The sequence below is a fragment of the Neomonachus schauinslandi genome, chromosome 3 (assembly GCF_002201575.2).
Source record: "Neomonachus schauinslandi chromosome 3, ASM220157v2, whole genome shotgun sequence".
Classification (NCBI taxonomy): Eukaryota; Metazoa; Chordata; class Mammalia; order Carnivora; family Phocidae; genus Neomonachus; species Neomonachus schauinslandi.
In genome coordinates, this window is record NC_058405.1 from 105,506,755 (window position 1) to 105,532,408 (window position 25,654).

General features: G+C 33.6%; 1 protein-coding gene across 1 annotated transcript in view; it reads right to left on the reverse strand.

The window, feature by feature from the left end:
• Positions 1–25,654, reverse strand: part of LRP1B (LDL receptor related protein 1B) — a 1,499,204-nt gene that overhangs the window by 561,173 nt on the left and 912,377 nt on the right. Inside the window, exons 30-31 of the mRNA XM_044913608.1 lie at positions 14,787–14,961; positions 13,875–13,969 (exon numbers count right to left, since the gene is read on the reverse strand). Of these exons, the coding sequence (XP_044769543.1) occupies positions 13,875–13,969; positions 14,787–14,961 (270 nt within the window). The remainder of the gene's footprint in view (positions 1–13,874; positions 13,970–14,786; positions 14,962–25,654) is intronic.

A 25,654-nucleotide genomic window follows, 5' to 3' on the forward strand; every position in this document is an offset into this window, starting at 1 on the left:
TATGTGTCTCACTTCTTTTTTAAATGACTCAAAATTAAATCAATGTACTATACAATATGGAATTGAAGCAAAAATGCAAATATATAGAAAAAAAGGAATTTTTAAAATTAATGCTTTCTAGACATGGCAATTTCCTAATATTTTTCTGACACCAAATTTCATTTCAAATTTTCATCCCTGGCTATGCATTACAATTATCTGGAAAACTATTAAAAATACTGTTTCCTGGGCTTCACTCCCAGAAATTCTAAGTTAATTTGTTTGAGTTGGTCCCAGGAATCAGTATTTAAAAAAAAAATGCTTCAGGTGATTTAGAATATAAACATTAAGAAATTCCTTTTAAAAATTGTATATTTTTTATAAACCTTCAAATTTGAATATAGTAAGTTTAATGAGGCCTTTTAAGTATTGCTGGGAAGTGTATTATGAGGAGATCTCTTTGGAGACAGAGGAACACTAAAGATATAGATGGGAAAGAAGGCATACTATGGATATTAAAACATAAATAACCTTTAAAGCCTCTAGACATGTATAAAAAAAAATTGACATTTTCTAAATTTTCTCCTTGTAGCATTATCTTCAGATAATAGAATACAACTCCTTCTGCATCTAGGATTGTGATAGTTGTAGAAACGGACTATTGAAAATACACAGTAGGTGAAGAAATATCATAAAATTGCAACCCGCAATATACCTGTGGAAGAATTATAATATTCTAGATACTCCAAAATGGAGATCTTTGCAGAGTTCACCAGAAGAGGCATGATTTTTCTGGGAGGCAAAACTGTTTCTGAAACACTGAATTTTTAGTTCCAAAGGAGCATGGTTGTTCCATGAGGAAGTAGAGTGGGGTTAATTGCCTATTCACTATCAGGCTATCTCAAAAAATATCTCTTAAGAATGCTAGATTTTTAAGTGCAGGAATCAATAGGCTGAGGAAACCTGAGCACTCTTTGTGCTTCATCCCTGGCTTCTCTCTGAGGTAAATATAAATATACGGTACCATCTTTCAGTCAGCTTGTCTATTCATTTCTGGGTTCATCTACAAAGGACTAGTCAGCCTCCACCTTGCTACACCCTCATTTCACCATTAGGAAATTGTAATAATAATATAAGAGTGTCTAGCACATAGAAAGCGCTCAATAAAAACTAGCTATTTCTTTAGTACTACAAGTTCTGGTATTTCCTTTGAAGGCTAAAATCCTAGTCTAAAATTTGCAACTATCTCTTTGGTAACCCCCACAACTGATAGTTTTGAGATAACTTAATGTGAGGTGTATTCAGATTGTGCATTTCATTCGTTACTACAGTATCTCTCAATTACGCAGGTACATCAAAATTAGAACCTTTTGTTCTGTGAGGCCCAATAAAAGACATGCTTCAATCTGGGAGAAAATATTTGCAATCCACATATCCGACAATGGAACACAACTCCTTCTGCTTCTAGGATTGTGATAGTTGTAGAAACTGGCTACTGAAAACACACAACAAATGAATGAAAGACTAGTATCAACGAAACTACACTCAAAACTCAACAGTTAAAAAAATCCAATTTAAAAAAATGGGCAAAAAAACCGAACAGATTCTCACAGAAGAAGATATACAAATGACAATTAAGCACGTGAAAAAGATGTTCAACATGAAAAGAAAATACAAATTAAAGGGACAATGACATCTCTACACACCTGTAAGAATGCCTAAAATAAAAATAGTGACAACACTAAATGCTGACAAGGATGCAGAGAAAAACTGGATCACTAATACATTGTTGGTGGGAACGAAAGTGATACAGCCCCTCCGGAAAACAGCTGGGCAGTTTCTTATAAAACTAAGCATCCTGTTTTCATAGGACCCAGCAACTGCACTCCTGGGAATTTATTCCAGGGAAATAAAAACTTATGTTCACACAAAAACTTGTACATGAATGTTTACAGCAGCTTTATTTATAGTAGTCAAAAATTAGAATCATCTCATAACCTGCAAGAGGAGAATGCTTAAATAAATTGTGGTATTGACATATCATGGCCTCCTGCTCAGCAAGAGAAAGAAGAAAAGTACTGATAGATTCAGTTTCAATGGCTCTCCAAGGATATAAGCTGAGTCGAAAACAGCCAATCCATTAGGTTACATAGTGTATGACTGCATCATATAACATTTTAAAAACAAAAAATATTAGAAATGGAAGACAGATGATGTGGGGAGGAAAGGGGAAGGAGGTGGTAGGCATGAGAGAGGAGTTGTGGTCATAAAGGGGCAGTAGGAAGGACCACTGTGGTGTTGAAATTACTCAGTATCTTTTTTTTATTCTTTTATTCTTTTGTTTTTCCACTTATCCATAAGAACTTCATTCATTGTATTCATTATCTTGACTGTGGTGTTAGATATAGGAACCTGCGCATGTGGTAAAATTAGATCTAAAATTAAAGACACAAATAAATACAAGTAAAACATGAAATCTGAAAAATATTAATGGATTTCATGAAGGTCGGGATCTGGGTTGTAATATTTCATTAGAGTTTTACATAACGTTCCAATGGGGGAAAATTAGATAAAGTTTATATGGAAAATCTCTGTCTTATTTTTTATAACTTCGTGTGAATCTAAAACTATCTCAATAAAATTTTTAATTAAAAAAAAGCATATTATTCAAGAAAAAGTTGAGTACGTAAGGGATCAGAATATGCCACTCCAAAATATGTCACTTTGGCTTAAGAATTATTTTGATTTCAAGACAAGTGAGAAATAGCAGACAAAAAATAAAAGCTCTTTGCCCTCCGTTTTTGCTAAAAGCAGTCCTATCCACTTAATCACTAGAGACCAGTCTAGACTCTTACCAGCCAAAGGATGGCGCAGAGAAGAATCTACATAATAAACCTTACTAACACAACCCTTATCTTCCATTCGTTTCCCTCAGATATTTGCCTTCCCATAGTTTGCCTCCCTTGTAAGTTTAAAACCCTTTTCCTTTGTTTTGTCACTACTGTTTTGTCATTATTTTGTTTTGTCATTATTCTACAAGTTTTCTGTTCTTTTAAGATGCTATATAAGCCGAAATTCTAACCGCTCCTTTGAGTTACTGATCAGTGAGTTTCCCTACATATGTGTGTGTTACTCTTGTTAATAAACTGTTTTTCTCTGGGTAGTTTGTCATTTGTCAATCTAATTTCCAGGTCCTTAGCCAGAGAAAGGAAAAAAAAAAAGGTGGGGGGAGGGTCGGTGGTGGTTGTTTTGTTTTGTTTTCCTCCACTGCAAGTGTCTAAACTATTACCTTAACCAGATCTAAATTCTTTCTTGAAATCATCCCTCTTCATTCATTCTGCTTTAAGAAGTCACTGACAACAAATAGAGTTACAGAACTAAGTTAATTAGTTCTTTGTTGCTTATCTCATGGAGCTAAGATTTCAGCATCTGCCTCATCCTCCCTCGCATTAATCATTTTATCTCAGACAATTTATCCCATATTTCAAGATCTTGATGATTGGCAAAAATTATGTGTGACTTGTGAAAATAGCACAGGCAAAATTGGAGGCAAGATCAGACTCAGTGACAGGCTTTTCTTGAGGAGTGTTTTGTTCTAAAAGATCATTTAAAAAGGTTTAAGACCTATTGTTTTATAATTCGCCAAAACTATATTTTATAGCTTGATAGGTAAAATAGAACAAAATATTTTTAAAAGCACTGGACTGTGTCATTTGAATACTTTAAAATTAGAGTTCCTGTCAGTGTAATCCCAAACATCCCCTAGTGTTAGATTTTTTTCCCTAGACACACAGAAGAATTCCGAGTTTTCTAGACATATCACGTTTGTGCCTTTTATGCTTATTTTCCTCTCTACTAAGAATAAGGTAAGCCCCTTCTCTTCTGTCCCTGCCTTAAAAACAAAAGTATATTGTTCCTTCAAGATCCAGTTGAAATTTCAAATATTACCAATGTGGGTACTACACTTTCCTCTATTTTTCTTGCTCACACAACATTGGTTGTCTCCTCTCTTTTCACAGTATCTACTTATATTACCTTTATGGTGTCTGGAAATAGTACTCAGGAATGACACTTCATCAAATGATTTGTAATTATTTCTGTCTTTTTATGTCACTGGACTATGACCTTCTTGATAATGTATCCCAGGTTTTATTTTCAGGTTCTGGCACCTACTATACACTTCGTAACCTTTTTTTAATAACTTTTTTTTTTTTTACACTTGATCACATTTGAAAGAATGAGTAAACAAATGATCAGATAAAAAATATAATAAATTTAAATTATTTTTGTGTATATCAATATATTTTGTGTAATTTTGTTAATTCCTCTGGCCTTTTTGTAAGCTCTAAGTTCTTAACATTTCTTTTGGGGAACATGACTTCATATATTGATTATATTCCATACATAATAAAAGTGACTGTGCTGAGTAATAAGTATATTTAAATAATATAACTGCATATATCAAGCAAGAAAATATATACAGAAATTTGTTTTAACCTTATTTTTAAAAAGTGAGGTCCCTTGAATTCTTTTGATGTGATAAAAAGTGTTTATGAATGTTATCCACGAATAGATTTCAAAATTCACATTATACAGCATATGGGTTGGAATGATTAAATAATAATTAAAAAAAAAGTTTGGTAGGCTTCAAAAAGGTGCACTTGAAGGTTGAGAGTAAAGAAATGACTTTTGGTTGAGATTACATTGAAAATGAAGGGAAAATATCAAGAAAATAAAATACATAGTACACTAGATTCTTAAGAATAAACCATGAAGGATAATGCTGATTGACAAGCCAAGTTGCTTTATTTGAGGCTTAAGGGATAAAATTCATAATATGTAAACATTTTATACATGGAAATGGCTTTAAGTAGTAAATTAAAATCCTCTGTTACACAAACTGCTTTAAGCACTTAATGTATCCAAGACTGAGCAATAAATCTTAATTGAGAATATTTAGTTCAACAATGGATAACTGGAATGTTGATTTGTATTTAACAGAAACAAAGTTATTTAGCCCAAACTGACTAAAGGCTCCAATTACTTAGTCTTCAGTGATACACAGTCCTAAAATGCCAAGTTGGGTGTTTTGATAAGATTATGATGAACTTCTATTACAAGTATGTCATATATATGGATTTAACAACAAACAAGCAAGGGAAATCCAGTGAATTCCAACATAAAAACAATTTCACAAATTAGAAAGCTTAGTATATCAGTGACATTGCTGTTTAAAAGTAGCATTTAAAGATTTGGAAATAATTAATAGTGAGGCACGATTGGCACAGAGGTGGAATTACTTCTTGTGTTCCCTAGCTGCTTAGAAAAGCTGACTGCTGTGTCCTAATTGGGCCCGCATTTCTCGGGAGTACCCAGGTTCTGAATTTTTTTCCTCTACTTTCCATGCTTGAAAGAATACCAGCTTTATTCCCTGATCTGAGCTTGAGGTCAGGTAATTACTATATGAAATCAACCTCTCTGCGCATAGCATAATGGTTAAGGTTTAATATGGCTTTGGAAGCAGATAAACCTGGATTTGAATCCCACTCCACTATCCATCACAGGCAACCAATTTTTTCAATAAGCCTCACTTTCTGTATCTATAAAAGAAGGATAAGAAACCCTTCCAGAAATGATTAATGTGAGATAATTAATGCAAAGCATTTTACAAGTGCTTGACATATTTTAAGTGCTTAAAAAGTAGTCACTATAATTATGTTATTTTTGTTGCTGAAGTGATGATGGTTCTACTGTATAACGCATCCTAGGCTAAGGACAAGCAAACACAAAGGTGGGGGTTCATGATGAGAATACAGGTTCCATAAAGGAGGACAGATAATGATTGATTTGAGTTGATACTTCCCAGCCTCACCAAACAGAATATTGTGTTTTCTCCTCACATCTGGAAAAAAATAATTTATAATCTGATAACCAATATGCCTGAGGAGAAAAGCAACTGAACGGTAGCTCCTCCTTTCCTAATCACCTAATTTTCTTCATGGAAATGGTTTAGAGAATGCAGTGGGCAGGAGTTTAAGCCAGAGATTGCCCAGACAGACTCATCATGAAAAAATAATTACAATAATTTCCTGCAGTGCAAAATATCAGTGCAGTTCAATGAGTAAATAACAAAGTAATAAATATCCCTATGTATATGTATTTCATGGATATGGTGATCATGTATACCAAGAAAAATAGGTTTGTATTTATTTTTTACACACATTCATGTGTCCATCCACGGTACTAGAAAATTCCATTTTAGAATTCATCTCAGGGGAATAGCTCTAAGAGAATCTTATGAAGTGGGATTACAATGCCATCAATTCTCGGGAGTAATTCAAAGATTCTTCTCTATCAAATGTTTCCTTATGAGACTTAACCTTCATGCTGAAAGAGGCCTCTGGATGCCTCCATTTGACCTCAAACTTTCTAGCTGGGTTCTTCTTTCCAGCTTGGCTTTTGGCACAGGTAGAACCTTGAGGGCAAAGCATTCCCTGATAGGAACCAAAATTACCCCCTGAAGCAATAAGGACTGCCCTGAGCCAGAAAGACTCCTCCCGGGATTGACTCCAAGATGATGATCCATTTGACTTTCACTGCCTACCTGCACTTACCCACCACCTTTGCCCCCACACTTTTGCTTATAAAAACCTGGAAGTATTTTCATCATTCTGGGGTCAATCTCTGAGATGTTGAGTCCACTGCCTTCCCAGTGTTGGCCTCACTGAAATAAACTTGTTGCTGATGTCACCAACACTCCTTTCTCTGCCTTTGGATTTTGTCAGCGGTGAGTGGCTCAACCTGGTCTCCTTGGGACCCCCAGAGCCAGGGCCTTAGCTACAATGCTATACTAAATAGCAATTCAATTTTATATATAAAACAAACAAACAAAAAATAGTCCACTTACTTGCGTCACTGCTCTAAACTCTCCAGAGGAGAAAAAGTAAGTAAACAATAGCAAAAATAATATTTTTAAAAAAGAAAACAATAATCTGAAATGCCTCAGATTTTGTGTAAAGTAGTAAACAATATGTTATTGAATATATTTTAAGAAAATGTTTCAAGCACACAGTGAAAACACTAATTTTTTTAAAAAAATAGTTATTATGCAACATAGTTTTAACCTTTTTTTTTTAAAGATTTTATTTATTTGAGAGAGAGTGAGTGAGAGAGAGAGCACGGGCAGGGACAGAGGGAGAGGGACAAGCAGACTCCCTGCTAAGCAGGGAGCCTGACGTGGGGCCCTATCCCAGGACCCTGGGATCATGACCTGAGCCGAAGGCAGACACTTAACAGACTGAGCCACCCAGGCGCCCCCAGTCTTTAACCTATTTTAATCAATGCCTATAATAGCTTGAAACCCGCATCATCTTACCTGGCCTCCATCCCTCCCAAATAAAGAATCTGAAGTGACTGAATATAGATAGGACTTTCCTGCTGTAACCTTATTCACAATGATATTTTTTATAGTTAATTTATAAATAATAGTCTCTCTAGCCTATTGGGATAGATCAAAAACTATAATAACAATCAGAATGAATAAGGCATTACTGTACAAAGAAGTTAATTTTATCTTTACACTAACTTGACCAAGTCTATTTTTGTCCTATTCTTTCTTTCTATGAGAAATCTCTGAGGTGCTAAGGAGAGCTAAATGGCCACAGGGTTAGACAGGAGAGGGAGGAGAAAGAGCAAGAGGAACATGTGAAAAAGCAAATTTGGAAATGAAATATTTCTAATTTTTCCTCTCTAGTTAGCCATGCTTTGATTTATAAGCAATCCTGTGGACATAATTCTTACACTTCATACTTTGAGAAAATTTTGTCATAAATACAAATATTTCCTACTCATCAGATAATTGAAGGGAATGCAACATGGACAACACTCAGATCACTTAATATGCACTTCTTTCACAAAGTAATCTTACTCAACTATGATATATAAATAAATCTTGGAATTATTCAATCATGTAAGATCCTGTTGCTATTGGATAAGAAACAGTGGTCACCTCATTCAGCAAATATTTGTTGAAGATCTACTTATATGTCAGCACTGAGCTATGAGTTAAGGACACAATGGTAAATAAAACAGATATGGTCTCTAACTTTGTAGTTACCTTTCTAGCTGGTAAGCAGTAGTTATTCAAATATTCAACAAACAAACGGAAGTCTAAAATAATGACAGGAGCTGTAAGGTGAAATGGTGCTAAAGGTGTCTATTTTAAGAGACTTTGGCCTTGTCAAGGTAGGTCAGGGAAAGCTTCTTTGAAGAAATAATATTTGATTTGAAATCTGGCAGATAGGCAGACAACTGAGATGGGAGACATTTCTGGGAAAAGGAATATCTTGTTAAAATACACTGTTAGGGGAAAAAGTCTGACAAGTTGAGAGAAGCAAAGAAGGAAAATATGGCTGGAGTGGATAACTTTGAGTCATACTACAAGTCCTTTTAGGTAGTAAACTCTATGAGGAAAGCATTCATATCTCCCCTTTTTGCCTTGTTTCTCAGTAACTGGCACTCTGTAGGAACACATTTTTTTCCCATTTTCTTCAAGAGGCCCACATACATACAAACTACACGTGAATCCTTACCACATGTTTCTGACTCTTTCTCATTAGTATGTCATTGCTACAAAGCAAGTATTACATAAAAAGTCATCTTTGTGTCATCCACAATGCTTAGCATAACACATTAACATCAGCCACTTGATACATGGATTTGGATTTAAGAAAGAAGGGTTATTGTAGAGATGTCTTTCTTTCTTTCTTTCTTTCTTTCTTTCTTTTCTTTTCTTTTCTTTTTTTTAAATTTAGATGTGGCTACTTCTGAAACATTCTTAAGCATTGTTTCTTTTTCTCCTCCTAGGTTAAAAAGGACATATTATCATCCTTTATATAATAATCTATATCAAACATGTTAAATTCCGTAAAATAAAGTCATTTGCCCAGCTTCCATTCAGAAAGCATGGCTAATTAATGATAGCTAAATTTTGTTCACTTACTGTTTCTGCTTAATAGAGCTTTTACTAGATTTTATGGAAATATTTATGGAAATTTACGTTTGGATCAATATACACAATTGCTATATTTGCAGGCATATAGGTCAGTGAGTAAAATATAGGAAAGTTTGTGTTTAGAAATTGTGATGTTCATTTAATGTATCAACCCGGCTTGGCTATCATCCCCACTAATCTAGATTTTGCTGTGATGGTATTTTGTAGATGTGGTGACTATTTGCAATCAGTTGACTTTAAGTTAAGGATATTGTGCTAAAAAATCTAGGTGGGTTTGATCCAGTTAGTTGAAAGGCCATAAGACTAGAACTAAGGTTTCTATGAGGAAGAAGAAATTGTAGCCAAGGTCTACAGTTTAAGCTGCTGCCTGAGACTTTCTATCCTGCCAGAGGATTTCAGATTTGCCTAGCCAGCCCCCACAATCTCATTCCACAAACCCTTGTAATAAATCTCTTTATATATCTATATCTATATGACTACACATCTCTCTCTTTCTCTCTCTCTCTATCTATTCATACACACTACTGGTTCTGTTTCTCATGAAATCCTGAAAGACACACAACTGTCTCCCATCTCCTATTGTAGATCATTTTTTAGAATCAGCTAGTGAAGAATACATTAGTGAACACAATTCTTCACAAATGATGCTTTTATTATATTTTAAATGAGTAAAAAGAAAAGCCAAAAAGAATCTATGAAACAAAGGCTTAATTTTATAGATGAGAAAACCCAAAACACACCTGATTGTCTACATTAATGTGGCTTTACTATCCACTGTCTCTAATGTCATAACTTGCTATTCTAAGAAACTTCTGTCTAGTAAGTTGGGTTGAAGATAATATTATTGCAAATTTCAGAAACTTCCTGGATAGCCCATCAACTCTTCAGCAAAAAAGAAACAAATGACACTTTATACATCAGGACTCTTTGACCCATGTTCCCTCAAAATCTATCTGTATCTACTAATCCAGAATTATATAATGATCCTAACCACACCTCCAATTGAAACACCTACCCTACACCAGATTCCCAAATCTCAATTCCTATTTCAGTCTTGCTTTTTCTTCTCTGAGACACTGCGAAAACATTGATGACTTAAAGTTCTTTCTCAGTGTGGGAAGTAAAAAACTCAGCTTTGTCTAAACAGCAGGTTGTTTTAGGGATATTTTGAAAACCCAGTATTTAACATAGAGAAGAGAAGAAATTAATAAACACTCATATATTCACTACCCAGAACTGAACAATATTAATATTTTACTATATCTAATTTGAGTCTTTTTATGAAATATGAAATAAATTTTACTAATACAGTAATGTCCCTTTTGGTAAAGATGAAATTTTCTTGTGAATGTCATTATTGTTCCTTCCCAAAGAGAACTGCTATTATAAAATTGGTATGCATATTTCCAGTTTACCTTTTTCCATTTATTTTATAAATATATTCATCCAGGAGCAATACATATTAATGTTGTATGTTTCATTTTGAACTTACATAAGTGGTAGCCTATCATAATACCACTCTGCTAATGACTTTTCTCACTCAATGCTTCTGAGATCTATTTATGTCTTTTTGTATACATAGATACATAAACATACTTGTATTTCAGCACATAAACATGCTGCATTTATTTACTCATTCCTCTTTTGATGAAGATTTAGGTTCTTTCTAAATTTTTTATTATTATAAACAGTGATACATTGAATATCCTTGTACTTGTGTCAAGGCTATATTCTTGAGAGTGTATATATTCTTTAGAGTATATATATATATATATATATATATATATACTCTAATATATATATCTAAGAGTATATATACTCTAATATATATATATTAGAATATATATTCTTCAGAGTATATAAGTATGGAGTTGCTGGGACATAAGACATTGCATATGTGTCTTTAATTCTAAAAGTAGCTCCAAAAGGTAGACATTATTATCTCTATCTTATAGATAATAAAACTGAGCCTTTGAAAAGGAAAGAAGAATGTTTAAAGTCACAGAATTAATATAAGTATCAAAGCAGAGATTCAAATCCCTGTTTGTTTGGTTCCTAAAACAACTTTTTCCCCAACCATATTGTCCCTCAAACACAGAAAAGGAATGTTTTGTGTGAATGTTAAAATTACTAAGTTGTCCTTAGTTCTAGGTTCCTGAAGTTCATTCTTCCTCTTGAAACTTACACCTTGAACAATTTAATTCACTTAATTTGGAGTGGGCAGTTACAGTTGGCAAATGTTAACATATATGTTAATGACCTACCAAAATAGAAATATTGCTTATTGTAGGGAAGTGAAGGAGGAGAGAGGCAGGAGATAACTTCACCTGCTCACTTGCTTCCTCTGTACATCAAAAATAAAGATATCTGTGGGCAGAAGTGTGGTAGAATACACTGGGGTGAGGATTTGCCACAGAACATCAGGATATCCAGAAAAATAAAAAGGGAAAATGATTTGTTACATTTATATATGGACAACACAGTCTCCTATTCAGCATTGCAGAGACCATCAATTTTAGCACCTGGTTAACATGACTAGTTAGCTAAATAGTAGAAAGTTACAGAAGGAACTTGTAAGTAACACAGGGCCTATTTTGGGAAGATCTGAGAGTAGAATCTAGCTACTTCAAACTTGTTTACCTCTTAGCATTAGCAGCAAAACAGTGTAAAGTTAAATCCTCACATTTGCATAAAAATTTGTTCATCTCAGAGGCTCACTTGGTACATATAGTCCTCTGCAAGATTTCTAAGGATTCTATTGTATGTTTATTCTTCACTGAACTCATTTATACTCCCTACTGCAGACAATCAAATCATTCAAATTCCAGTCTATTAGACCCAATATACCTTGTATTATTACTCCTGACAGTTTCCATTATTAGAGGCCAGATGTTCCTTTAATAAATCTTTCTCATTCAATCCTCATGGGAACTTTATAAAATAGACATTTTGTCTTGATTTTACAGATGAGGAAAGCAAGTACTACCAAGATAACACTAAATTGCTGAAGGTCACTGAGTTAAATTTACTTAATGGAATCTAAAATGATTTAGGTTCTTGTGTCCCTTAAGGGCAGTGTCAAATTTTTATCAATAGGCCTAGGCCTAGTACAAAATGTGATACTCATTAAAAATCTGTTTATTGAATGAATGAATGACTTGTAAGCCATATTCATTAATGCCGATTTAAGGCATAGTTTTCAATGAGGTTCTGGGTTATTTTGGTTAAAATGGTATATCTTGCACAAATTAAAATTAAAAAGTATCATTTTGAATTGATTTTAAAGTGATTTCCAAATATAACAACAACTGACATTATATAGACATCTACTATTCGTTATTGAATATTGAATCCTCATCCATATACAGTTAAAAATATCACTTGGTGCACATCACCTTGAGGGCCCAACTACAAAGTGTAAACATTAACACTGTTTTTCTTATAAATGTTCTTTATATAAGCTGTTAGATTCTTTTAAATTTATTTTGAGTAGGGGAATGGATATTTAGTATTAACAGAGATAAGGTTTTCCCATTATAGAAACAAGCATATAAATTAACATTTTGGTGTAACCTGTGGCTCTCACATTACAGTATAAGGACTTTATTTGCTTATACTATTTTCATCATATTCACTTTTCCATATTAAATACTCTGAACAATTCTAGATAAGCACACACTGAATTGCTTGAGTCCAAATTGAGTCTTTTGTATGGGTCCTAATCTTGTTAAGGCCCTTGTTTCTTTTGTCCTATCATTTTCCACACAGAATTATTAGCATTTCAATTTGCCTTTAATTTCTAACACTACCTTGAATTCCAATTGTGTATCAGATCTTAGAACAGCCAGTCCAAAGAAAAGGTTGTTAATATTATCATTTTCTATCAGAGGTTTATTCTATAGACTACATGAAAAGAATTATTTATTGTAAATCTTGGTGATAGTACACCTTTACTAAATCATCACTAGTAAAAATGAGCTACTTCAAATAAGGATACTACCACATCTGAAAATAATTGCTGAAAAGCTTCATGGTGAATTGATTTTACCCCCAGACTTAAAAATATATTGTGTTCAATTCAAAGCAAAATTATGATTTTCTTTTGTATATCCCATCATTTGCATTTAATATTTATCAAAATCTAGGTTCGTTATTGGATTTTTTTTTTAAAGATACATGAGATGACAAAAAGGCAGTGTGATTATTCCTGCCTCTTAAAGAAATATAAGAAAATAGGGAAGAGTGATTAGAATTTGAAGAAATATATATAGGTAATATAATAATGTAAAGATATCTGTGCCAACATATATAACATATTAACTTCTAAAAGAATTTTTGTAGTTAAAATTTTAAAAAATGTTTTATGTATATACATCAGAGCTTTCTTTTAGCACGATGGAGTTTTAGCTAATGATTTATAATGGTTACCAAGGGTAGAATAACAAACCAAATAAACCTACTGCATAGTGAATAAAAACTGCTGAAAACTAAATACTAAATGCTTAAATCATTATAACTATTAATAATAACACAACAATGATCAGGGGAAGTCTTAGTACATTATATTGTCACTGTAACAATGTATCAGGTATTCACCACTTAAAGTAAGAGATTTATTAATTACATCAAGTTTTAAGTGACTTCAGTACTAAAAATACTTATAAAAGTTCTCATATCAAAAGAATTTATCTTCTTGTCCACAAAGTTTCCTCCTTACTTAACAACATAGACCCAATGGATTCAATGAAATTGAGGAATTCCTGATTGAATTTATATTGCTAATCTGTAATACTTTCTTTTAGGTTCTAAATCAAAGATACATTGTATAGGTTTGTCATATTAAAAACTGCAGTGATTATTAAAAAAGAAAAAAAAAACTTACCAACTGGCTCCTTTTGATTCTGAAAGAGAATCTTGCTGTTACTGCCATCCATGTTTGCCATGTTAATTGTGTTTCCATCTGTCCAGTAGAGTTTCCTTAATTTAAGAGATATGGATTAAAAATATTAGAGATAGACCTACTTGTTAACTAGAAACATACACTGAGGAATAAAGTTAATGTCAAAGTAAATTCTTGGTTTAAGATTAATTCTTTTTAAGAAGAGCCCGAATTGTTGAGACACTTGCTGACGGTAATGTACATGTTTGCCTGAGAAGAAAGCACCACTCTTGCTTTTTCCTGTCATTGAAGGACAATCATCTCACTTCCTTTTTCCTCCTACATTCACAACTGAAATATTTACCTATGACTATAGTAAATTATTTCCATTTAAAGTAATTCATCCAGATTGAATCCTCTCGGTTTAGAGAAACCAGATACCAAAGAAGAAAACAAAGTCATTTCAGCCATTCCCATTGAAAGCACTGGGGAGAAAGTATTTTAACCCTACACAAGCTCTCTACATGGTACATGATGATTAGTCAGAAGGTGGGAGAAATCTGATCTACTAAGCAGTGACAATAACATCAGCACACAGTAAATATGTTATTAACAACTGGTGTTTGAAATAAAATCAGTCACTTTTCCCTGCATCTACTTTTTTTCTTCTTTTTTATTCTGAACTGCTACTCCTTAGAAACAAATTAATAAACTCTCGCAATAATGTATAAAAATCTGGTTTTATGCAGATAACAGAAATCTCTAACCAGGGATCTCTTTCACAATTTCCATATTCACTTTTTTTGACTGGTATAGCTGATATGTTAATTCCTCTGAATTAAAGTTTTTATATAAAATCAGGGCAAAAATGTGTGAGATTTTTGAAAAACTTTACAAAAAATAATCATACTTTACCCCCTGACTGGGTGAGCTGCAAGACACTGTGGCTTATCGATTCCGTGGATAATTGAGGTTTTCAAAGAGCCATCTAGTCGTGCCACATTAATTTGTGTTTCATCAAATTCGGAGCTAACCCAATATAAATTACGTGAGACCCAATCCACCGCTAGCCCTCTGATACTCTGAATATCTGTAAAAAAGGAAAAAGACAATTAAAAGTGAATGAAATTTCTCATTCTTTTTGACTTTCCAAGTAAGTTATTTTCTGTCTCAGGGAAAATTTAATTTACCCTTCAATTTGTTAGCTAAAATTGTACAAGATTGTAATCTCATTCCCTTATCAGCCCTTCTTAAGGCATGAATAATCATTAATGTCTTACTGCTGAGCCATTTGAAAAACTGAAGCAACAATTAGCATTGAAATTACACTAACACTCAATGATTCACTAGTAAACACTTAGCAGCAGACACAGGCAGCAGTCTTATGGGCCAAGGTGACCAAAATTCAAATTAGAGTAAAAGCTTCTCCAGTTGGTAGCACATCTTTCTAGTTAGGAAAAAGTACTTGTGGGCCGTCAACAAATGGGCTATTTTGTGTTTTAAAGTGCCAATTTGTTCCTGAAATTAAATAAAATGATTAAACTTTCCTAAAAAAATCACCAGAGTTGAACATCTTTCAAAATAGATAATTAACAGAAATTGACGGAGATATGAGCAAAGAAACAAAATCCTTTTAATATTCCTCCAACGTGGATTCTACAGAAATTACTGAAATCTAATTAAGTTTCGATTCATTACAGCCAATATGAATATTTGGGTTGTTATTCCTTGATTATTTAATTAGGTATCTTTAAAAAAAAACGATAGAATTTAGGCTTAAATGCAATTGTACGTTTTAATTAAAGAAACAAATTAAAATCAAGTATTTAAAATGATGGATCCTATAAAATCTTTTTAGCATATTTACTGGAAAATCTTTTTAAGATACTAACCTATAAAGTAGGCCAGTGTGGTCCCCAATCCATGGCACTTGAATAATCTAATTTGGTTTTGTCTTTATTTTACAAAATTTTGTTACTTGCAAGCATACTGAATCTCTAGAGCTCTTTAGACCGGTGTTACTCAAACTTCCAAGACCTCTGGAGATTGTAAAAAAGGAAGACTCTGATTCAGTCATTCTGAGGAGGGGCCTGACATTCTGCAAGTTCTAACTAGCTCCGAGGCCCTGCTCCAAAGCAGTGGTTCCAACCGACATGCGTCCAGAATCACAGAGCAGCTGTTGCTTAGCTCTTCAAATGGCTATGTCTTCCATTTTTATCATTTTTAAAAGATGCCACAAAGCTAGATTTTCATGTGAAAGTGAAAATACCAGATGTGTAAAAATTGCTAATTATTTCAAAATTTAAAAGACCAGAATAAGACAAAGAGACCTGGCAGTTCTGGGTCGCTTGTAACAGTAATGTTGGCATGGTGGGATCTACCACACGTTTCTGTCCTCCAATCTTGACACAGCCTACTTTCTGCTCAAAAATCCTCTTATTATTTCTAAGTAACTTTTAGTCACAGCACTCTTAGGAGATATTCTCCATGTTTCTATTCTCTTCCTAACAACATCTTCTCCTCTGCAATTTACCTTTCATCATTAATTTACTGGTAAGTTGGTGAATCTTAAATGTGAACTCTATTTCTCAACCCAATACTCAAAATTTCTTTTTATTTTCAGTTATCCTCATCCAGATCCCTTTTCTTGAGAAAAAGTAATACAACACCTCTGTAAAGCTAAACCTGCCATGTCTGAGATTTATTTATTTGCCTCACCCACGATATTTACTCCTTCTGTTCCTTTACCCTCTGGACATAATTGGGTTGCTTCGAGACAGTCTTGCATTTATAATGAGAAGTTCTGGCTTCATGGTCTAGGTTGGGTGCCTATTTTTTGTCTTTAATCAAGTCACTTAAATTTCAGCCTCTATTCTTATCAGGAAAATGAGGCTAATTACAGATAATACATAGGATTGCTGTGAATATTACATTAGATGATGTGTATTTAAGCACTTTAATGCAGGGTTGAGGGGTATTTTGCCAATCCAAGGACTTAACGCTTTCTGCATTTTTACCCTGGATTGCTTGGTATTGGCAAAAATAACACAGTGTGCTTTTATTTCCTCGAAAATACATGTTATCCAAAGGTTTTGGTTTTTGTTTTTGGCTGTTTCTGCTGCTCAAAATCCTTTTATTTATTTCTGATTGACTCCTAATCACATGGTCTAGAGAATACATTGCACTCCTAAATTGGGAAGCATAGCCAAATGTAAGCTATTAATACCTATTTAGTCCTTGTCAATTCTATGGTTCATGCTCTTTCCAATCTATTTCTGTCTTTAACACTGCAATAGCATCCAGTCTTTTTCCTCATCCAACCAAATGATTTAGTTGCTGCCAGCTTATTTTTCTGACTAGAGAGCTCTGCATCATGACCTTTGTTTGTCCCAAAGATATTTAATAGCTTCCAAGCACTCAGAAAGTGATGTCTAAATTCCTTAGCCTGGCTTTCTATATAATCTGAATATAACTACCTTTCCAACTTTATTTCTCACTATTTTTAACCAGTTACCTCACACTTCAGTCATACTGATTAATGTTTTCAGATCTCCAGACTTGTCCTGACCTTTCTAACCTATAGGGAATTACGTGTACCTCCAAACCTTATCACATTTCCACTTACCTGAATCTCACACAAAAATAAGCAAGCTGATTGGCAACATCACCCTTCAAACAACAAAAACCTAATCAATTCTCTTATATATTCCAGCCAGAAAGTTTGTCTCTAATAGGACTGTATCTGGTCAGTTCCTTTGTACTTAACATGATAGTTATTTGCTGACATATTACTACTCTCACATATACTTCTTGAGGGTAGGCTCCTTGCTAATATATCTTTATACCTCCCTTCCCAAATGTATACAACACTGCTTTCAACATAAATATTTTTAATGAATTGATGAAAAAATTCATGACATGCACAATCTATAATTTTAAGGCTATCTGAGCTGAGTTAGAGTTATCAGATAAGATCCTCAAGTTCATTCTCAAGAGTAAATACATATCTAAATACATACTCACCCAATATTAATTCTCATGCTCTTATCCTTACCTTTTTTCTACCCACTAGATTAGATTTTTTAATTATCAACTTTAAGTCTAAAATAAAACTTTTGTCTTTTTTGACCATTCTTAATACCTACTTCGTTTTTTTTTTTTTTTTTTTAGACTCACCTGGTAAATTCACCATAAGGGTGGGGAGGGATAAAAAACTGCCATAGGGGGGCGCCTGGGTGGCTCAGTTGGTTAAGCGACTGCCTTCAGCTCAGGTCATGATCCTGGAGTCCCGGGATCAAGTCCCGCATCAGGCTCCCTGCTCAGCAGGGAGTCTGCTTCTCCCTCTGACCCTCCCCCCTCTCATGCTCTCTCTATCTCATTCTCTCTCTCAAATAAATAAATAAAATCTTAAAAAAAAAAAACAACTGCCATATGTTCAGTGAAATTTTTCTTTCCTTGATAAAAACATTGAAATCATAAATTCTAACTCAACCCCTGTTTTCAAGGAAGTCAAAGACTTCTGAGCAAATTTCTCAAAGGGTTCAATTTTCTATATTGAGGGACCCTTACCTCTTGAGCTAAAACAGATTAGATATTTTGAAAAGCCCTTCATTGCAATAATATTTTCTGAAAAATGATAAATTATAACTTTTAAATGATTTATCAAGATCACAAGACAGGAAACTCTCTACATGCTAAGATAGACTTGTTTGTTAGCTAAAACCATAAAGGAAGGCAAATGAGAATACAGAGTCTTGTGCAGCCATAGGGACAAAAACCTGAGAAATCAAATCAAGTGATAATCTAGAGATATATGGAATATTAGTTGTTAGTGCAAGTGGGTTTGGTCTTTAAATGCACAAATACTAGGAGAGCTAAACAAGAATAATACCAGGTGTATTAGAAGGGTATACATCATCACTGATAGGTGAATGGGGAAAAAAAAAAATTCTCCTTGCCTGCTTAAAAAGGAGAATAATTTAAAAATAAAAACAAAACTTATTTTCTCTGTTCTTTCTCTGGTACAGAAAACAAAACACAACAAAACCAAACCAAGCCCAAACCAAACACAAACAAACAAAAACTTTAAGCATAGGTCTATACTGGAGCAAGAGATCACTAGTTTATAAATGGGATATCCACTGGTTGGGTAGGGGATAATGAAATTCAAGTGATTTCCAGTTTACAGTGACTCCTTTTCCCTCTAGCAGAAGCAAATTCAAATCCTCTATGGAAGAAAAAAAATTCTTCAACCCAGGCCCTCACAATTTCCCTAGATTATGTTCATTCTCATAGTAGATCAGAACAAAAAAATAAAACACAAAAATAAATGAAACATGAGAGCAAGAGTTAAGAGAAAAATCAACAACAGATTTAAGCCTCCAAAGCCTACATGTTTTTAAATTATTGTGCAAGATAAAGAAAAGTGAGTGGAATATTTTAAAGGAAAGCATATGCTTTGAAATAATAAGCAAAGCCAATAATTTATTTATTTATTTTTAAAGATTATTTATTTTAGAGAGAGAGAATGTGGGTGCAGGAGGGGTAGAGGGAGAGAGAGAATCTCAAGCAGACTCCCTACCGAGTGCAGAGCCTGATAAAGGGCTTGATCCCATACCCATAAGATCATGACCCGAGCAGAAATCAAGAGCCAGGTGCCCAACCAACTGAGCCACCCAGGTGCCCTGCCAATAATTTATTTAAAAAAAATACTCTTGGAAGACATAAATGAGAACCAAAAATCACTTGTAAATATTTTTTAAACAATATTAAAAAAGAAACAATGTATTAAATGGATTAACCAGCAGCTTAGACACAATTCAGCCAGTAAACTACAAGACAAATTGTAGGAGTTAGCCAGGGCCAACACAGAGAAGCAAAAAGATTAAATGAGTCGGAGAATGAGTAGTCTAGCAAATCCAGTCAAAGTTTCCAAAGGAGGAAATACACTAGGTTAGAGAAAATGGTGAGAGATAATATTTGAAGGTTTTCTCCTCCCTTGGCTGATGCAAGACATGATCCCATAGGAGGCACAACAGACTCTTGGTGGCTAAATAAAAACGTTGTCATGAAGACAAAGAAAGAATGTTAAAAGCATCTAGTTAGATAAACACAGAGATTCTTAATAGCTATAAAGAATGTAAAAGATGGTAGATTAATATCTGCAAAGGGTTGAGAGAAAATAACTCAACTTAAAATTTGTACTCAACAAAATTACCTTTATATCTATATCTCAACAACAGCAAAAATATTTTTCCTTAAAAACAGGCAAAGGGATGGAATAGACATTTCTCCAAAGCAGGTACAGAAACGGCCAACAAGAACATGAAAGGGTGTTCAACATCACTGATCATAGGGGAAACACAAATCAAAATCACAGTTAGAGACCACATCATACCCATTAGGATGGCTACTGTAAAAACAACAATAACAACCACCACTACCATAACAACAAAACCCAAGTGTTGACAAGGATGTGGAGAAATTATATATATATATATATAAATTCTGACACTTGCTACAATATGGATGAACCTTGAAGACATCATGCTGTGTCAAATAAGCCCTTCACAAATAGACAAATACTCTGTGATTACACTTATAAGAGGCACCTAGAGTACTTAAATTCATAGACAAAGGAAGTAGAATGGTGGACACTTGGGAAGTAGAATTACCAGGAGTTGGTAATTGTTGTTCAATGGCTATAAAGTTTCAGTTACAGGATGAAGAGTTCTGGAGATTGGTTCACAGTGTGAATGTACTTAAAACTACTGCATTGTACACTTAAAAAGGGTGAAGATGATAAATTTTATGTGTATTTTACCATGATTAGAAAAAACTATCAAAAACAAAAGCTAAATAAATATATTTTCAGACAACATATCAGATTATCACTAACAGATTATCACTAAACTAAAGGAACATTAAAAGGCATAAGTCAGAGAGAAGAAAAATGATCACAGTAGAAAGGCCTTAGATGAAAGAGGAATGGGGTAAGCACATAAATTGGTTGACATGAAAATAAAACTAAATGGAAAACACACACACACACACACACACACACACAATGGTTGTCAATTCTCTGTTTCTGAAATTTCTTTCTTTCTTTCTTTTTCCCCCTATGCAGTGGATCTGCTGATACCAGCATCCTGGAGGTGGGCATAAAGGCTTTTGCCCAAAATTGGATATGCCTTCAAAGAAGGAAGGGATCCCACCTGCCACAATTTTCTGAGGGCAGAAATGTCTATATCTGATCAAAACTCATTTGAAGTGGGTTTCTGGGCAATTATGTATCTGTTTTTAGGGGCAAAGTAAAAAAAAAAACAAATTGGTAACATTTTTGCAAAGCTTTTTCAAGGGAACTTTGTAAATATTAAATATTCCATTTATTGCAACTATGAAAAACTGTATACATACACACACACATATTACTATATATAACACATGGTATACAAATTAACAAAACATCCATAAACACAATCCAGCCTAAGAAATAGTATATTACAAATACATTAGAAGCCTTCTCTATATACCCTCACTAATTTTATGCTTCAACTCTGAACAATTTAGTGTTTATTATTGTCTTGGTTTTGTCAGTTTTAACACATATATATGTATCCCAAACTTATGTTGTTTTTTTCCTAGAGAATATGAAGCAGAATTGCAACTTTTTCGCTAATCATATCTCTTAATCTCCTAAACCCGTAACTATTGATATTTTACAGGAACAATTCACTGCTGATTTGGGAAAATGTCCAAAGTAAGGTTGTCTATTTTATTTTCATCTGGATCAATGTCTCCAGCATCTTCCCAATGATCTGGTTAACTTCACCTCTCTCCCAGCCATCAGTTTTGTTTTGTTTTTTTTTTCTACCATACCCTTGATGTCTGTCACTTTCTTATTTCTCTCATTGTTCTAGCCTAATTTTTGCTCTAGATTTAGAACATTTCTTAACCTTCTAGCTGTATCCTTATCTATAATTTCTTTTCACTCTTTCAGATTTCCACCTAATTTATCTTCAAAAGAGTTTGAATCACTTATAACCAGCTCTAAAAGTCTTTAATGGTTACCCAATGGCTTTAGGAGAAAAAAAATACAAAAATACAAAAAAAAGCTCCTCTTCCTGATGTAAAACCCTTTGTGCTCTGCTGTCACATTAACCTTATAATTTATTCTTCTTGAAGGTTTGTATCTCATTCTTTTACCAGATATGAAGCTGCCTGAGGTTATAGACTGTCTTAGCTAAATACAGCCATCTCCCCACCCACCTAATGTTTCACATATAGAATCCACATTTAGAATTTCCCTATGGGGAAAAAATAAAATACATTCTATCCTTCTAACTAAAAGATAAATAATAAACATAGGAAGTATGGCTCATTTAGCACTCATTGCTATCGATACATAGTTCTCAATGAAACGGCCTTTATAGGTGTGGTTTTGCCTTTCTTTCTTTCTTTCTTTCTTTTTTCTTTTCTTTTCTCTTTTTTTAAATCACAGATGTAGACATTCTTCCACTGAAAGGTTTCCTGGGTGAAAATGAAAATTGAAAATCCTATTCAGAAATAGGCAAAACAACAGATGTTCCCTATCCAAACTTTCTACTTGAATTCAAGGCCTGGTTCCAAAATCTAGATCTCACTGTTATTACTGACCTGTTTTCATTTCCTTCATTCTGTCTGGACCAATTTTCACAATAGTTTTTTTTTTCCCCTTAAGCATTTTTATTACTGGGTACAATTAAATATGGTGTCTTGCAAAATAGAGGGAATGAATAAATCTTAATACTCACTGACAAAATAATTATTGGCAGAAGTGGACAACAATTTCAAATAATAATGGAAATCTACTTTGAAATAGGTCCAATTAGATTCAAAGTACCATTGAGAATTAAATTTTATATAGTGGCAATGCGATCAAAAGGTCTGCATTTAAAGAGGTTTATATTTTTGTAGTTAAAAAAGCATATGATTATATGATAATTCCCTACCATATAAATGAGTGTTCTTTATAAACAGATAACTTCTAATTTGTATTAATCTTCCTTTTGTTCATTTTAGCATCTGCTTAACTCAGCTTAATAGTCTAGTTCTTTCAGATGGTAGATGACTCTAGAAAAAATACTTTGTTCAATCAATGGTACTTGCCCAACATTGAGTCCTTAATTTTCCAGAGGTGAACAATTCACTTTGCCCTAGAATAATCAGATACATCAGGAATTTTTTCCAGTAAGTGAATTTGTATTGATAGTAGCCTTGGAACCTCATAAAGCTGCCAACATATCTCTAAAAGCTTTTTCTTATATATCTGAATAACCAGTCAAACTATTGGCAGAGGGGTGGAATAACCCTTATACTTCACCCAGGTGCTACTAGGTGAAATCAGCGGAGTATGCTGAGTGTATATTAAGTGAACATTGGAAATAAATTTTGTACAAACCATGTGGTTATAATAAAGTTTCTGCTCTCTACTTGCCAAAGTTCCTTATTTGTAAAAGAAAGGGACGCTCAGGGGGAAAAACAGCATTAGCTTTAGAGTCAATTCAAACTTGGATGTAACAAAGCTCTGCTATTTCCTAGCATGGGAAACCTGAATTAAATGCCTCCTCATTTTTAAAAACAGAAAGTAACATTAACTTCAAAGCACTGCATGGGGAATAAATGATAGATAAAAGAAGAATAGATACAAATGTGAAAACTCAACTGTGCAACTCCCAGTTATATAAGGAACTTTAAGGTCTAGTAATGTCTTCTTTTTTTCTTATGATGTTAATTGCAAGTTAATTTCTTGCTATGTTAATTTAGAGTTTGAGGAGGACAATCCTCATCTAGTAAGGTATAATGGTGGGCAATATATAAACAAGTACTCAGGAGAGGCAACTGAGCATAAAAGGACAACACCAAACCACTGGGTATGAAGTCCCAAATTCTTTCATTGTAGAGTAATGAGGATGACAGGAGCTCTAAACATACAGTCCAGAGTGTGAATGTGTCCCCACAGTGAATGTTTCCTCACTTTGTTTCTGAGACAGAGTTTTAACTTTCACAAGCTTAAGCTTTCTCATCTGCAGAATGAAAGTATTTCTTAATAATAGGTTTATAAAGATTACATGAGATTATGGTGCTTGCCACATTAATGACAGCTAGTATTATTCATCACATCAGAAAAATAAACCTGAAAGCATCAATAATTAAAAAATATCTGGACCAAGCAGTGACTCAAGGATAAGTATTAATCACCACCAGAGAGTCAGGCTGCAGACCACTAGCAAGAACATCTGTTATGAATTGTTATAGTACTTTTTCTTAGAATACAATTACTTTTTTTTGTGTGTGAAAGAGGCAAATATACATATGATAATAAATATTTGTTATTGTATACAAAGAATGCATCTATAGTCATGTGTTAGTATTTATGCTTACAATGAAGTGTGCTTTGTACAAGTAACTGTAACAAATAGCTCATGTAGGTAGTACATAAATTAAGAACAGCTTAGTATTTTAGCATATGGAGAATGGCAAGGCAAGAAAACTATTTCTAGACCCCTTCATGAAGGCTCAGTGTTTTTGCAGAAAATGGTCTGCTTGGGGCAATGGACAAATGTAGAGCCTGATTTTTGAAGCAGGTTTCACATTAGACTTAGGCTAAGGAAGATAAGGAAAGAAAGAATATCTCAAGAAAAAGTCCAGTAGAGGAAGGACAGCGAAGTGAGAAGATACAGAGGCCAGCATATAAGAAATAAGAGAAGGTCAGACAGACATTCTCAGGGAATCCAAAAGATGAAAGGATAAAGTAAAGTACAATTACTGGCAGGATTTGAAATACTTTGATGAGCTCACAAGATGAACTGTCAAAAGTTCATCTCAAGCTTTCTATTAATGGAAAGATAAATCAGTCCTTAACAAGTTTTCACCCTGGAAGAAAGGAAAATGCAACATCATTCAACTTGTACGGTAACCAGAAATGAAGGACTTATCTTCAAAAATGCTTATTCCTCAACCTTCATATCCAATTAATTAAGTTCCTTTATATTTTCACTCTTATATTTCTATAATTCTCCCTCATTTCTCTATCTCTATTGTTTCCTTTCTAGTCCAGGTTTTTATCACATCTTACTAAAACCGCTATACCAGCCAACAACCTAGCCTCCCAGAGTCCCTGGCTCACCTACCCCTCATCTCAGACCTCTTCAATTCTCTACTAAACCTAAAAGCTAAAACCAATATTTTCCAAAGGCAAACCTAACCATATAACTGCTCCCTCCTTGAAACACTTCCTTGGTTCTCATTATTTTCAGTACTAATATAAAAATCAACAACTTATAAAGTCTAGATTCAGTTTCTATTTATTTCTTTAGTTCCATCAGTTTGTATAGTGTGTCCCTTTTGTCTGTGTTTCATACTATTCAGCCAATACTGATTCTCCTTCAATTTCTTATCATATATAAAATATTCCAATATTTGTCAAAATGATTGAATTAATGATTATTGATCCTAATGAATATATGTATTAATTGTTAGTTAGAAAATACCATTGCTCAATTTTTGGAATAATTATAAATAGAGTCCGCTAAATGAAAATAAGTCTGTGATTTTCTCAATGACAAATTCATCAAATAACTACTAGCTACCAATCTATATTTATAGACAGAAAGTTGTCCTCACATTTTTCTGAGGTATAACATCTCTTCATACAATTCACAAAGTCTTTTGGTTAGGATTTTACATTCATGATAAAGTGCTCAAACAATTTTCTGTTAGACTTTGATAAATTTCTTATGAGA